General features: G+C 36.6%; 1 protein-coding gene across 2 annotated transcripts in view; it reads left to right on the forward strand.

Annotated features, from left to right (window-relative positions):
- Positions 1–16,403, forward strand: part of LOC136041176 (ufm1-specific protease 2-like) — a 76,248-nt gene that overhangs the window by 39,273 nt on the left and 20,572 nt on the right. For both annotated transcript variants that reach the window (XM_065725715.1, XM_065725707.1), the window contains one exon: positions 15,114–15,377. In XM_065725715.1, the coding sequence (XP_065581787.1) occupies positions 15,114–15,377 (264 nt within the window). The remainder of the gene's footprint in view (positions 1–15,113; positions 15,378–16,403) is intronic.

Below are 16,403 nucleotides of genomic sequence, written 5' to 3' on the forward strand. Positions count from 1 at the left end.
AAGAAAAACAGTCCAATGGACTCTCACCTCGCTTAAGAACGGATGTGACAGTTCCACACAAAAAGCTCAATAGAAACAGCATCAATAGAAACGGGTAGAACTTGTGCCTGAGTCTAGGAAGACGGGAGAACCGACTCAAGCAATTTTGACTAAAATGTTATCTAATAAATAAGTTATCTAATTTAGATGAATAGATTATTTTGTCCCATTCATTCTTCTTGGTAGGACTATCTAACCCTTCATTTCGGCTTGATCGCAGACGTTTTTTAAATACATGCTTAGTTTTTTATTTCATTTCAAATACATTTCCGGACAGTGGTCGACCATTATCAGTTCATATCCGCAGCCACAATTTGGCTTTATTTTTCACGATTGCAAGTTTTAAACACACAATTTGGTTTTAGTACAGATTCTGTTCATAAATTTCTTTTCGTAGAGCGAACACTTAGCTGGAGTAAATGAAAAGGTACACGTAAAGAACCAAGGAGCATGGACAGGGTTGAAATATATAGTGACGTATTAGCATTTTTACAGTTACTCCGAACCAACCATTCAGAGGCTGGGGAATCTGCCTAGACTGTACTATTTGTTCTAATCGAAAAGTAGAGCGACAGTGGAAGGTGATCAATATCCTGCTCGTCTTCGTGGACGTGCACTGTTGAAGGTGCAATAAACGGGGAACAAATCATATGATCAATATCCTGTAGGCTGCCAGAATTATGAACCTACGAAAAATATGGATCCCTCGCAATGATTCTGTAATCAGGAAGACTATCAAAAAGCTTCATAGAATGCGTAGAATCAAGCTTTATGTCAGTGTTCATATCATTAATAATAATAAATTAGTAACCATCCTTGCTTATCCTATGGAGGAGATTTTTAAACTTGTACATGCTTTTGAGAATTTGATCAGAGAACTTGTATTCTTCTCATAATGAGGCATAAATGTATTAATTAAAACAGTTTTGCCGAGTCTTATAGCTAGAAAATGCTCGTCAGAAAAATCTACTCCTTTCAGAAGTAGAAGTAGCATTTGTTGCGAGTCTCTATTTGAGACATGCGGACCAGCACATCGAGTACATTTTGGTGCTACACTGGAAGAAGACGACTGAAGATTTTCAGGGAACTGGCAAATGTTACAACAACGGGGAATCGCTTTGAACTTGTAAACCCGTAGGTTTTCATATCCTACTTTAATACCGTATCTGAATGCTTTGGCTCTTGACATTGCATCAAAAAATTCAATTTTTTACCGCAGTGGATCCCTAGCCTAGAGGCTTCAAAAACACCAGGGCAGGATATCAGGTGAGATAACTTGAAATCGCTTGGAATTCCCTTCATCAGGCCGTAAAACTTCTTAGTGTTTACTTTCGCAGAAGAGCCAGTTATCGCTCCAGCTGACAAACGGAAATCTTTGACAACTGACTTATCTATATTGATAATCAGTTTGTCACTTATAAGACGTAAGCTAGTGGTTGATTCATGACCATTTATCTGATCTATCACAATTTCTCGTTTTATTGGGTCTGAGAGAGTAGGCGGAAGGTTAGACACAACAATAGTAGCATGTGAGTCGGTAATTGCAGGCTTTGGCAGTTGCGGGTAATTCAATTCATAAGCATCCAGCTTTGTCGCAACGACCTGGAGTAGTTTTCTCAGACGATTAACCCTAGTAAAAAGCCTAGAGTAAGCCACGGCGGGCAGAATGGGAACCTCTGTAGGAGACTTTATAACATAAACCGGAGTCGATACCTCCTCAGAGTCCAATTTTTTAATAAGGTCAAGAATATCTTTTACGTTATTTGTAGAAGCTTTTGCGCCGATGTGTCGTGGGCAATTATCACTAGGCGCAAACTCGCCCAAAACTTATTTTTTGCATTAGCAATAACATCGCATAAAGTCTATTGCGTGTTGAATAATAATATCGTCTTGAATTCCTTCTTCCCAGTTATTTTGCAGAAAGTTCGTTACAGGGCAAAGCACATATTCGCAATTATCCATAGCTTGTTCTTAGTAAAGTGTAAATCATCCAACAGGTTTATGTAGGTGTAAATGGTATATTTGCAGTTGGAAGCACGGTTGCCAACCTGCACACTATGATTAGGCTTAAGATTAACACTTACTTGAAACCTGTTTGAATTGTAATGAAATTAGAGTCCAGAAACGGTCAGTCCAGCGAGACATTCATTTATTATTCAAATAGCAAGCTGATAACTTGAATCTAGGCCAGGTCAATTTAACCCAAAACCAAATATTGCGAAATAACAGACACTGAATTCTAGCAAGCTTCACAGGATTTAATCCAAAACAAAATATTGTGAAATGACATTCCTGAATTAAATTAAGTTCAAAGCGCTGAATTAATGAATGTTTCGACAGGTCAAGTTATAAAACAAATCTATAAAACTAAGGACTTAAGTGTTTGATGACTCGGGCACTTCTCATTTATTAACCTAAGCGCAAAAATTGGGTCGACGCGTCCTCTACCCTTTCGAAAACCGCACTGTTCTTCTCTTGAAACTTTGTCTATATCATCTCCAAGTCTAAAAAGTATCATCACGCTAAGTAATTTTCTACCTACATTGACCAGGCTTTATACATTACCTTTATACATTACCTTTATAATTACCACACTTGCTCTCATCACCTTTCCTATACAGTGGCTTAATAAGGTTTTCCCTAAATTCGCTAGGTGCTTCCCCTTTCTCAAAAGTCGTATTCGTAATCTTCAGCAACATATTTCGAACCTCATAAACACCATATTTTAAGAAACTCAATTGCGACAGTATCAGCACATGGGGCCTTATTATTTTTAATCTTTTTAGTACGGTGACTAATTCTTCCTTACAAAATAAATCTTCCTTCACATCCAAAATGTCTCAAGCTTTTTCATTTTCATCTACGTCTTTTCTTGTCACTTTCCAGGTTTTGCATTCTCAAAATTGTCTTCCCATGTCTCTTTTACTCTCTCTTCATTTCTAATTGTGGCTCCGTTCCTATCTTTAATTGAAACAAGTTCAAATTGACTACTCCCTCTCTATTCATTAACATGCCAGTACAGCAAGCTCATTCAGGACGCCAGCATTTATGTTCCAAGATAACACCGATACGGAACTGTGGTTAGTTGCCATTTCTGTGAATTGGCTGGAATTCTATGGCTTTTGGTTTTCGGGACAGCCTAAAGAGTAACATCTGTGTTTTCTAGATTGGCATTATACATATCGTAGATGATTAGTGCAAGGGTATGTCTGTGTCCAGTTTGCGCACAGTGCCCACATATCTGGGGAACATTGCAATCTTTTGCCACATGACCATCGTCTTTGTGGCAGTTATAGCATCTGCGGGGTAGATACCGGTACTTTTCGACATGGAGAATCTCGTATCCAAGTTTAGGGGATTTTTCAAAAATATCTCTAGATCATTCTGAGAAGCGAATGATAATTTAAAAGTTAATGAAAGCCCACAACGTTCGGCCTTAATGCAGTTAGGAATCAAGGCTTGTAATCCATCATGAAACTCGAATGGTACCTGCTTTAAGATGCCCATAAACTGTTTGGCTTTGATTTTTATAGCTCCACTATCGTCCGGAGTTTTAAACGATTCTGCGATTCTCTCAGCGGTTCTAACATTGTCTAAAAGAACTTTAAACTCTGATTTGTGACCACGAAATTAAATCTAATTTCTTGATGGATCCGTATTATATACTGAATCAATAGCTAATTTACGAGCTTCAGAAGTCACCAAGGATTTAGGGGATTTTTCACCACTACAGAATATGATAGAAGGGTTACGTCAGTATAACCATTCAAATAGGGAATAACCTTCCACAATGACCCTTGTCTGAATTCGGTTAGAGTTTCTTCTATCTTTCTACACATTTGATTCATCGTAGCGGTGATGCATGCCGAAATTACTTTAGTACCGCCGGGACTTTTGAAAGGTCCCAAACCATAAACCTGGGAAACGTCTTTTTCTCTTTTGAGTATTTATGAAATACTAGATGTTGGGGTGATGCTTCGCGCCACCCCAACACCTAGTTGGTGGGGGCGCTTCGCCCCCCCCCCCCCAATCCCCCCCTGCACGCGTAAGTCGTTACGCGCCATATTAGTTACGCGCCATTGTAGTTGTGTCCCTGTATCCCACCTGTGAATATAGATAAAAGAGAAAAAATTTCTCTTTTCGTTATAGATATATATGTTTTTAACTACGTAAAACTTGCGAATATACAACATTCTTCGATGTCCGATTGTCAGTGCATATAAATAGATTGTCAGGTTTACCAACTCTTGAACGTGCAACATAAAATTGTCCATGGGAAAAACAATCCGTATTCAGATCTATACCTCATTATTCTAATGATTGCCCTTGAGCTTTGTTGATGGTGATTGCTAATCGAACATTCCTTGTGTCCCGGTCGTCATTTATATTCCCAGTATCCCGGTCGTCATTTGTGTCCCGGTGTCCCAGTCTGTAATTCCTCTTTGAGCGTCCCGTTCGTCATTTATATTCCCTGTGTCCCGGTCGTCATTTATGTCCCGGTGTCCCGGTCTGTAATTTATCTTTGAGTGTCCCGGTCGTCATTTATATCTCCCGGTCGTTATTTGTGTCCCAGTGCCCCAGTCTGTAATTTCTCTTTGAGTGTCCCGGTCGTCATTTATATTCCCTGTGTCCCGGCTTTTAGTTTTCTTTTTCTCCTTTATTTTTCAGTTTTTTCCTTTTTTAGTTTTTTTTCTTTTTCAGTTTTTTGTTTTTTTTCTTTTTAGTTTTTTTTTGTAGTTTTTACCTTTTTTTTAGTTTTTTTTCTCTTTTTTAGTTTTTTACCTTTTTTTTATTTTTTTTTAGTTTTTTAGCTTTTTTAGTTTTTTTAAGTATTTTCTTTTTAGTTTTTTTTGTAGTTTTTACCTTTTTTATTTTTTTTCTTCTTTTGTATTAATGCTAAGGCCAAGGTTCAAACCTGGAGCCTCTCGGACCTAGAACCTGAAACATAACGCTTTACCAACTCAGCTACTTCTGCTTGAATACATTCGTTTTGAGCGGCTTCCTCGGGTTTTGCCATTGTAGGTTCTTCAGTCATTTTACAATTAGAAATTTCTCTTTCAACGATCTTCTTACAATTAAAAATTTGTCTTTGAACGATATTCTTAAATACCTGTGTCCTGGTCGTCATTTATATTCCCTGTGTCGCGGTCGTCATTTGTGTAACGATATCCCAGTCTGTAATTTCTCTTTGAGTGTCCCGGTCGTCATTTATATTCCCTCTGTCCCGGTCGTCATTTGTGTCCCGGTCTGTAATTTCTCTTTGAGTGTTTTTTCTTTTTAGTTTTTTTTTAGTTTTTTACCTTTTTCCTTTTTTAGTTTTCTTTTTCATCTTTATTTTTCAGCGCCACTATGAAATACATATCGCCGAACCTTTTTTTTTTAAACTAAAATCTGGTAGGCATTGATGACCTTATCCAAGTCAAAATCCCAAACCCAATCATCATCGCTATCATTTTCAGTTTTGATATGTTTTGACTCTCGCTGTCCAGGTGGATTTTCATATAACTGCGCGGTTTTGCGTTCTTCAGCCGCAAGCCTGTTTTCTTGCTGTTCTTGTGATTCCTCGGCACGCTTTCTTTTCTTACTTTCTCTATCAGCCGCAAGTTTTTTGGCATAAACTCTTTGAGCAGCTTCCTCGGCTGTTGCCATTGTAGGTTCTTCAGTCATTTTACAATTCAACATTTTTCCGTCCACGATCTTCTTACAATTAAAAATTTGTCTTTGAACGATTTTCTTAAATACTTTTAGCCTTCTTTTTTCACTTTCTCTCTTAGCAGCAAGTCTGGTTTCGCGTTGCTCTTGTGATTCCTCGGCACGCTTTCTTTTCTTACTTTCTCTATCAGCTGCAAGTTTTTCGGCATAGACTCTTTGAGCAGCTTCCTCGGCTGTTGACATTGTAGGTTCTTCAGTCATTTTACAATTAAACATTTTTCCGTGAACGAATGTCCTAAATACCTTTAATGACATCACCGTCATAATGACGACATGACGACCTGATGACATGACGTCACTCGATACACAGACACACAGACAACTTATTTATATATATATATATATATATACTAGCTGTTGGGGTGGCGCTTCGCGCCACCCCAACACCTAGTTGGTGGAGGCGCTTCGCCCCCCCCCAAGCCCCCCCGCGCGCGTAAGTCGTTACGCGCCATATTAGTTACGCGCCATTGTAGTTGTGTCCCTATGTCCCACCTGTGAATATAGATAGATATATATATATATATATATATATATATATATATATATATATATATATATATATATATATATATATGTTTTTAACTACGTAAAACTTGCGAATATACAACATTCTTTGCTGTCCCATTGTCTGTGCATATAAATAGATTGTCAGGTTTACCGACTCTTTAACATGCAACATATAATGGTCCATGGGAAAACAATCCGTATTCAGATCTATACCTCATGATTCTAATGATTGCCTTTGAGCTTTGTTGATGGTGATTGCTAATCGACCATTCCCTGAGTCGCCATCGTCATTTATATATCCCCCTGTGCACCCCGGCGTCCCCTTTGTAGTTATGTCCCTGTGTCCCGGTCGTCATTTATATTCCCTGTGTCCCGGTCGTCATTTGTGTCCCGGTCTCCCAGTCTGTGATTTCTCTTTGAGCGTCCCGGGCGTCATTTATATTCCTTGTGTCCCGGTGTCCCAGTCGTCATTTATATCCCCCTGTGCCCCCGGCGTCCCCGTTGTAGTTGTGTCATTTATATTCCATGTGTCCCGGTCGTCATCCCGGTATACATTCGTTTTTGAATTGGTATATGATGAAATAAATTTTTAATTTTTTCCCTTTTTTTCCTTTTAGTTTTTTTTTATTGGTTTTGACCTTTTTTTTAGATTTTTTAGTTTTTTTCTTTTTTCTTTTTAGTTTTTTTTTGAAGTTTTTATCTTTTTAGTTTTTTTATTTTTATTTATATTTTTTAGTTTTCTTTTTCTCCTTTATTTTTCAGTTTTTTCCATTTTTTAGTTTTTTTTCTTTTTTAGTTCTTTTAGTTTTTACCTTTTTTAGTTTTTTTTAGTTTTTTAGATGAAAATTTTTTTTAGTTTTTTACCTTTTTTTCTTTTTAGTTTTTTATTGGTTTTTACCTTTTTTTTTAGCTTTTTTAGTTTTTTTTCGTTTTTTCTTTTTACTTTTTTTTTAGTTTTTATCTTTTTTATTTTTTTTTATTTTTATTCTTAATTTTATTAGTTTTCTTTTTTTCTTCTATTTTTCAGTTTTTTCCTTTTTTTTTCTTTTTTTTTTAGTTTTTTAAGTTTTTTTCCTTTTTTTAGTTTCTTTAGTTTTTTTAGTTTTTCGGCTTTTTTATTAAATTTTTGTATTTTTCCCCTTTTATTCTTTTTATTTTTTTTGGTTTTTACTTTTTTTTAGTTTTTTTAGTTTTTTTTCTTTTTTCTTTTTCTTTTTTTTCTTTTTATTTTTTTTAGTTTTGTTTTTCTCCTTTATTTTTCATTTTTTTTCCTTTTTTTATTTTTTTTCTTTTTCAGTTTTTTTAGTTTTTTTTATTAGTTTTTAGTTTTTTTTTCTTTTTAGTTTTTTTGTAGTTTTTACCTTTTTTTAGTTTTTTTTAGCTTTTTTTTACTTATGTCCTGGTCGTCATTTATACTCCCTGTGTCGTCATTTATACTCCACAGATCCACAGATCCATAGACAACTTATTTTTATATATATAGATATATATATATATATATATATATATATATATATATATATATATATATAGATTTTTGCAATATCTATGTTGTTATCCTCATCATTAAGGTACTCATATACATATCATTACAGCTGCTTACTTCACATATTAAATTTTCCCCCTCAAAAATCGTTTTTTTTTTGGAAAAAACTCTACACTTCTCTAAGAAAATTTATCAGTTTTCACGCCAGTATACATCTATGAGCTAATAAAGTTGAGCGTAGGACAATGCAAAAATTGATTGGAAGCCATAATTTCATACCAAGTCCACGCAATGCAGTCGTGAAATAATCCAACACTTAATCCTCTATTAATGCTCACTGCTTGAGAGCTGAATGAATACTGGCGTGTTATGGCCCGATTATGCCTCTTGTTATGGTCAAAAGCCAACATCAGCCGAAAAACAAAAGTGCAGATCTACAACTTCACCGTAAATCAAGTTGTCTATGGTGTGGAGACCTGGCCAGATGCTGCTTTTTTATGTAATATCGTAGACGTAGTCAAAACGAAGTTCCTGGGACGTATTGAAGGTATCAGGCGGTACGGCTTCGTTTCGAATACCCGACTACTGGTACTAACTGATTAGATCCCCCAGCTCTCGTCAGCGGGCTCCATGAACCCTATGGTGGTTCGGTCATTTAGCCCGCATGCCAGCAGAAACACCTGCTTGCACATTAATCAGTTTTTATCCCTCTGCACATGGCTTGAAGCGCCCCTGCGGAAGGCCCCGGTTCATATGGAGGGACTGCCTAACCCATTACCCCTCAATGATCGGCACTGATGTACAAGAAGCAGTCATGCTTGCACAGGACCGTTCCGATTAGAGGCGAAGAGTCACGTGTCTATACGCTATACCACCAACAGGAGTATTTAAGGTAAGGCTATCTCAATAGCCTTACCTTAATTTCTATCTCAAGAATTAATTCATCTAAGAATCTCAAAGAATTAAATCTAGAATATAGTTAGAATTAAATTCGTATCTCAAGTTACTAGTCAGATGTTCTATTTTTATATTTTTTCTTTCTAAATTAGTGTCCCCTTAGCCTAAGGACTCCACTATACAAGCATTGAGCCCAATGAGAATTTTTTTATTTTTTTTTCGTACCGCAATTTTTTTTTGTATGTTAGGTTCTTCTGGGTCCAAGGACTTACGGATGTAAGTTTCAAATTGATTATCGATAACAATTTTTGTCCCATTTTGGACCCCCTACTCCTCTCACTTGCTCAAAATCTATTATCCATTTGACCCATAGAAATTGTCCCTGAAAATTTTGGGCCACTGGGCGCCCAAAATAAAGTATAAGTGTCCTCTTTTCTTGACTAATAAAACCTATCTGTAATAATAAGGAAGGTTTACCAACTTACGGCCCTTACCCAAGGGCCTTTGGAGGCATATATATATATATATATATATCTATATATATATATATATCTATATGTATATAAAAATAAGTTGTTTGTGTGTTATGTCTGTTACACTATGTCTGTTACGCCGGATTATATCTATATATATAAAAATAAGTTGTATGTATTTTTGTGTTGAGGGTTTAAATGTAAAAACTGGGAATTGCATAAATATTTCGAAATATTTTGACAATAGATTAATGTAATTTGAAAACTTTAAAAAAGATACTTAAAATTTTGAGGTTTATTATAAATTGTTGAGCTTTAGCAAGCTTGGCGCGTGAAGATTTTTTTAACTGTCTATGTTATAGAATGTTACCAAAAAGCAAAACCAGGCTTGCGGTTCAAAGAGAAAGGGCCAGATTAGGAATGTGCAATTTACGTCAAAGAAGGCGTGTCGAGGAACTACCAGAGCAACGCGAAACTGGACTTGCTGCTGAAAGAGAAAGTAAAAAAAGAAGGCGTTTCGAGGAATCACAAGAGCAACGTGAAAACAGGCTTGCGGCTTCAAGAGATAATGCTAGATTCGGGATGTGAAATTTACATCAACGAAGGCGTGTCGAGGAACTACCAGAGCAACGCGAAACCAGACTTGCTGCTAAAAGAGAAAGTGAAAAAAGAAGGCGTGTCGAGGAACCACAAGAGCAACGTGAACACAGGCTTGTGGCTTCAAGAGATAATGACAAAAGAAAGCGTGCCGAGGAATCAAAAGAGCAACGTGAAAATTATCGCATGGCATTCAGGTACAGCCCAGTCGATGATTATAGCTTGAGTAGATGTGTTCAAACCGGGACTATGTCTAAAATTTGTCCCTATTGCAAGGCCTTGAAATTCAATGGTGAAACAATGGGAATGTGTTGCGCCTAAGGAAAAATTAAACTTCCTCTATTGGCTGCACCACCAGAGCCATTGAAGACTGCTTACTGCAACTACGTCAGAATCTAAGCGTTTTTTATCACAGATCAGAAAATATAACTCATGTTTCCAAATGACGTCGTTTGGTGCCCAAATCGAAAATCCAGATCAATTTATGCCTACTTTCAAAGTAAAAGGGCAAATTTACCATAGAGCAGGGTCCTTTCTACCATTCTCAGGCGAGAATCATAAATTTTTACAATTGTACTTCATCAGTGATACAAATTCTGAATTGAATGCACGTTGCGAAATTTCTCCCAACGTTGAAAGGACAATCGTTTCCCAATTGCAACATCTTTTCCACGAAAATAATAATTTAGTACGTCTGTTCAAAACAGCTATCGATTTGATGCCTACTGATACGCATAAAATTGTTATTTCCGCTGACAAAACGCCTCCTGGGCAACATCTGCTTAGATACAATGCTCCAACTATCGACGAAGTGGCAATCGTTATGGTCGGTGATCAGTTTTTACCTCGAGATATTATTCTTCATAAGCGAAACGCTTAGTTGGTAAGAATTGCTGAAACTCATCCATGCTACGATGCCCTACAATATCCTATCATTTTTTGGGATGGAGCCGACGGCTATCACTTTAATATTAAATTTATGAATCCAGCCACTAACAAAGAAATGAATAAGAAATGCAGTGCAATGCATTATTATTCCTGTAGACTAATGATTCGGCAGGATAATTGAATATAATTGAAGACAATTATATTTTAAAATGCCGTCAATTGTTTCACCAATATGTCGTTGATATGTATGCAAAAATTGAATCAGAATGTTTGCTATATATCCGTCTGAATCAGACCAAGCTCCGCTCTGAACAATACATTCATTTGCTAGATGCAGTTGTAAATGACGGTAATACCACAAACGTTGGAAGATTAACGATTTTACCTTCGTCATATGCTGGCAGTCCCCGTCATATGCATGAATATGCTCAAGATGCTATTGCGTATGTTCGTCTCTATGGTCGTCCAGATTTATTTATTACATTTACATGTAATCAATATTGGGACGAGATACAGCAGCTTTTACTTCAAGGACAATCGGCGGTTCATAGACATGACATTACGGCCCGTGTCTTCCGGCAAAAGTTGAAATCACTATTAAACTGTTTGGGTCAGTGCGAAACTGGATGTACTCAGTGGAATGGCAAAAACGAGGTTTGCCACTCGCACATATACTAATCTGGCTACATAATAAAATTACTCCTAACGAAATTGATGATGTGATTTCCGCTGAAATACCTGATGAAAATGTCGATAAGGGGTTATATGATATTGTTGTAAAAAATATGATACATGGACCTTGCGGTGCACTGAACGAAAACTCACCATGCATGGCCAAAGGAAGGTGCACAAAGCAATATCCTCGACTTTTAGTATCCAACACAATTACTGGCAATGATGGTTACCCACAATATAGAAGAAGATCTACTGAAGATGGCGGTAAAACAGCAATAATGAAGAAGCGTAACGGTACCACCATCGAAGTAGATAACCAGTGGGTTGTTCCATATTCCCCATTATTATCAAAAACATTTAATGCACACATAAACGTTGAATACTGTAACTCCGTAAAGGCAATCAAATACATATGTAAATACGTCAACAAAGGCAGTGACATGGCAGTTTTTGGCTTGCAGTCCGAAATCAAAGATATCGACGAAATCGTACAATATCAGGCTGGAAGATACATAAGCAGTAATGAAGCTGTTTGGCGAATTCTTTCATTTCCGATACATGAACGTAGTCCAGCTGTTGTTCACTTAGCGGTACATTTATGGTCAACGTGTTTATTTTTCGGAATCCATCGTGAAACAAAGAGCCCTGAATCCACCGGATACAAAGTTAACTGCTTTCTTTTCACTATGTAAAAATGATTCTTTTGCAAAAAAACTGCTGTATACTGAAGTGCCTTCGTAATACACGTGGAATACTAAAAATAAAGTATTTGAACGTCGAAAACAGGGTAAGTCAGTCGACGGCCAACCTACCATCTTCAAAGATACCACGATAGGAAGACTCTACACCGTTCACCCCAATCAACATGAATGCTTCTTTCTACGCCTGCTTTTGGTGAATGTACCCGGTCTGACGTCCTTTGAGTATTTGAGAACTGTAAACGGTACTATACATGACACTTACCGTAGTGCATGCCAAGCTCTTAATTTATTGGAGAATGACCAACACTGGGATAACTGCATCAATGACGCGTGCGAAACGTCAACTCCAAGTCAAATTCGTGCATTGTTTGGCATCATACTAACAACTTGCTCTCCATCAGATCCTACAGAGTTATGTGAAAAATATAAATCAAAAATGTCCGAAGATATACTCCATCGAAAACGGTTAGAGACGTCAGATATGACTTTTGATTTCACATCAGAAATTTATAACTACACTTTAGTTATTATAGAAGATTTGTGCGTATGTATGGCAAACAAACCTCTTCAGAATTTGGGAATGCCTTCACCTAATCGTACCGCTGCTGTTTCGACATGTGTAGAATTGGATCGTGAACAAAGTTACAGTACGAGTGATCTATTGTCGTATGTCCAAAATAACATTTCCAAGTTAACGTCGGAACAAAAAGACATTTATGATACAATAATGCATTGTGTATATAACAACGTTGGAGAAATTTTCTTTTTGGATGCGCCAGGAGGTACTGGTAAAACGTTTGTGATAAAACTGATTCTGGCATCAATTCGATCAGAAAATGATATAGCGTTGGCAATTGCGTCGTCCGGAATAGCCGCAACGTTGCTGCCTGGTGGAAGAACTGCTCATTCCGCTTTGAAATTGCCTCTGAATTTGCATTCTACAGAAACACCCACGTGCAATATTTCCAAATCATCTGGGATGGATAAAGTATTGCAGCAATGCAAACTTATTATTTGGGACGAGTGCACAATGGCACACAAAAAATCGTTCGAGGCTCTGGATCAATCTTTGAAAGATTTGCGAGGGAATTTGAAACCCTTTGGCAGCACATTAATATTGCTTGCGGGAGTTTTCAGGCAAACATTACCTATAATACCTAGATCAACCCCTGCAGACGAAATGAATGCTTGCCTGAAAAATTCTAATTTATGGGCACACGTAAAAACATTAAAATTAACTACAAATATGCGTGTCCGATTGCAAAACGATGACTCTGGTCAAACATTTTCAGATCAATTGCTGGCAATTGGAAACGGAAAGCTCCCAGTAGATTAAATTTCAGGACGTATACAACTACCTGCTGATTTCTGTAATTTAGTGGCGTCCAAAATTGAATTGATTGAAAAAGTATTTCCGAATATTCTAAACAATTATAAAAATAATAAATGGCTAAGTGAAAGAGCGATTCTTGCACCCAAAAATATAGACGTCCACGAAATCAACAATATTGTTTTGACCAAGATTCGAGACCAGGCAGTCCTTTACAAGTCAGTCGACACAGTTTTGGAACCAAATGAGGCGGTTAATTATCCATCTGAATTTTTAAATTCCGTGGATTTTTCAGGGTTTCCACCACACGTGCTACAACTAAAAATAGGTGTACCAATAATACTGTTAAGAAATATCAACCCACCAAAGCTTTGCAATGGCACGCGACTTGCCGTAAAAAAACAATGGAAAACGTAATAGAGGCCACAATCTTGACAGGGCCTTTTGAGGGTGAGGCTGTTCTTATTCCACGCATTCCCATGATTCCAACGGATCTGCCTTTTCAATTTAAAAGATTGCAATTCCCCATTCGATTAGCATTTGCAATCACCATCAACAAAGCTCAAGGTCAACCATTAGAAAATTGTGGTATAGATCTTGATACTGATTGTACTTCCCATGGACAATTGTTCGTTGCATATTCGAGGGTCGGTAAACCTGACAATCTATTTATATGCAGCGACAATTGGACAGCGAAGAATGTTGTATATTCGCAAGTTCTACGCAGTTAATTTGTATTGTATCTATCTATCTATCTATCTATATAAAAACGAGTTGTGTGTATGTATGTTTGTTTGTTTGTAAAAAGAGCGTTTGCATATGACGTCATTATAAGTACATAAGGCTTTGTATATGCACAGACAATGGGAAAGCCAAGAATGTTGTAAATTCCCAAGTTTTACTTAGTTCAAAACACATATATAAATCTAACTATATTCATAGGTGGTACACAGGGACACAACTACAATGGCGCGTAACTAATGTGGCGCGTAACGACTTACGCGCGTGAGGGGGCTTGGGGGGGGGGGCGCGAAGCGCCCCTACCAACTAGGTGTTGGGGTGACGCGATATATATATATATATATATATATATATATATATATATATATATATATATATATATATATATATATATATATATATATATATATATATATATATATACATATATATATTTCCAAGTTAATACCATTTTTTTTTTGTTCCGATCACTTTAGGCTCTAAAAAGGACATTGGAAGTTTTTTTCAATTGAATGAGCCCCTTCGCAAGTTTCTACAATTTCTGCAGCAAGTTTCTTGGTACGAGGAAGAAACATGACTCTTTATTTAGACAGTGCTATAGTGCTGCTTGACACAGGCCCCATTTTTCACATTGAGCTTTCAATTTCTCGTTGTTTGTTTTTTCCTAATAAAAGGAAAATATTTAAGCATAAAAATATTCAATAACTTAAACTGCCTCATAGAAAAAAGGTACAAAACATTTCTTTGTTTAAGTGGCTTTGGTGGGGGGGATGGGGTAGCATTAATACGATTCGATGCAGTATTTCTGAGGATAGTAGTAAAAATCTCACTGACCTTTCATTGATATCATAATGATTACTTTTTTTTTACACAAAGGCTTTATAGCTAGATTTAAAAAATCAATATGAGTATACTAACTTATAACATTGTCTTAAGAATCCTTAATGCATATAATTTATTTTTCCTGGTTTGCCTGATAACCATATTTTTTCAGGAAATTTTTTCAGGAAATATATTTGTAAAATGATGCTTCCTAGATTTTCAATGTTTGCAACATTTCTTTCCAGAGCCAGACACAATTGTAATCAGTGGAATGGTGGACATAGATTATCTTGCTTATATTTCATCTTCTTCAAAAATTGAAGAAATCTTCGATTGTTTAAGTAGTGGCATATGGAAACAACTTCACCAGACATATTGCTATGCTGCCGACAGGTTTTCAAACGGTCTAAGGTTAAACGTTTTGCCAAAGCGGTTTCATTTTAAGCCAAGATGTCTAGGGCATTTTGTGAGCACGGTGGCCATAGATGGAGAACCTGAGAAAAACAGAGGTGATATTTTGTATTTATTATATTTTTTTTGTAACAGGGCTAAAATGTCATAGGCCAGAAAAGGATATCCTTGTCGCTCCATATTCTTTTTTCTTAAAATTTCCCTTGATTTCTGGTACTGGTATCATTTACACTTTTGAGTTTCCCTCCCCCCTCCTTCCCTTTTCACTTGTCAAGCTACATGAAAACATTTATTTTATTTACCGATGACGCCCAAAAAACTGTTAGTGATCTATTTTTTGATATCTTGACAAAAAATCGGATGCACGCAAGCATTTTCCTTCGACGCTGGTAACTGTGAACTAACTCCAATTCTTAAAACCCTATTTTGCTCTTCTTGATTTAGATAGAAATCATTTTATTTGTTTTGCAGATGAAATCCCTCTCTATTGGATTGGAGGAGTGGTGGAAAGAATGAAAGAAATAAAACGAAAACGGGTAAAGCTTTCGGATGCAAAATTTGTTAAGCAAACTAAAAACTGGGTTAGAAGCAGCTGTATCATGTAGGCCTTTTATATGTATAAGGAAATGCATGTATACTAGGGGATGTTTTAGATCTAGTGTTTTGGTCAATTGTTGACGATTTTATGATCTGTTGCAATGAAAGAATTGCTCTTTGTCATTGAAAAAGAGTAATACTGTCATTATTAAAAAGTGCCGAAGCACCGAAAATACAACTTTGTCTCTCTTTGTGACTAAGTTAGAAAGATTTTGATGGCAATATTTGACTCTTCATGCACAAATTATTGATTGAAGAATGGCTAGGCTACATTCTAAAAGAAAGATTCCTAAAACCTGTACTCTCAGTTTATTTGTTAATATATATGTCTATCTACTATCCGTCCATGCGTCATTCCTAAGGCAGTAGAACTAAGATAGATAGTCATAGAACTAAGATAGTGATAGAACCTATAGCTTTCCAAGTGTTTGGTTAATTTGTCACGGGTAAACGGCGGGAGTAAGTGTGCCTCTCGTATTGGACCAATACTTGTTTGTTGTCTTTTAGCAAGTCATGCCTGCCTGGAG

The sequence above is a fragment of the Artemia franciscana genome, chromosome 2 (assembly GCF_032884065.1).
Source record: "Artemia franciscana chromosome 2, ASM3288406v1, whole genome shotgun sequence".
Taxonomy (NCBI): domain Eukaryota; kingdom Metazoa; phylum Arthropoda; class Branchiopoda; order Anostraca; family Artemiidae; genus Artemia; species Artemia franciscana.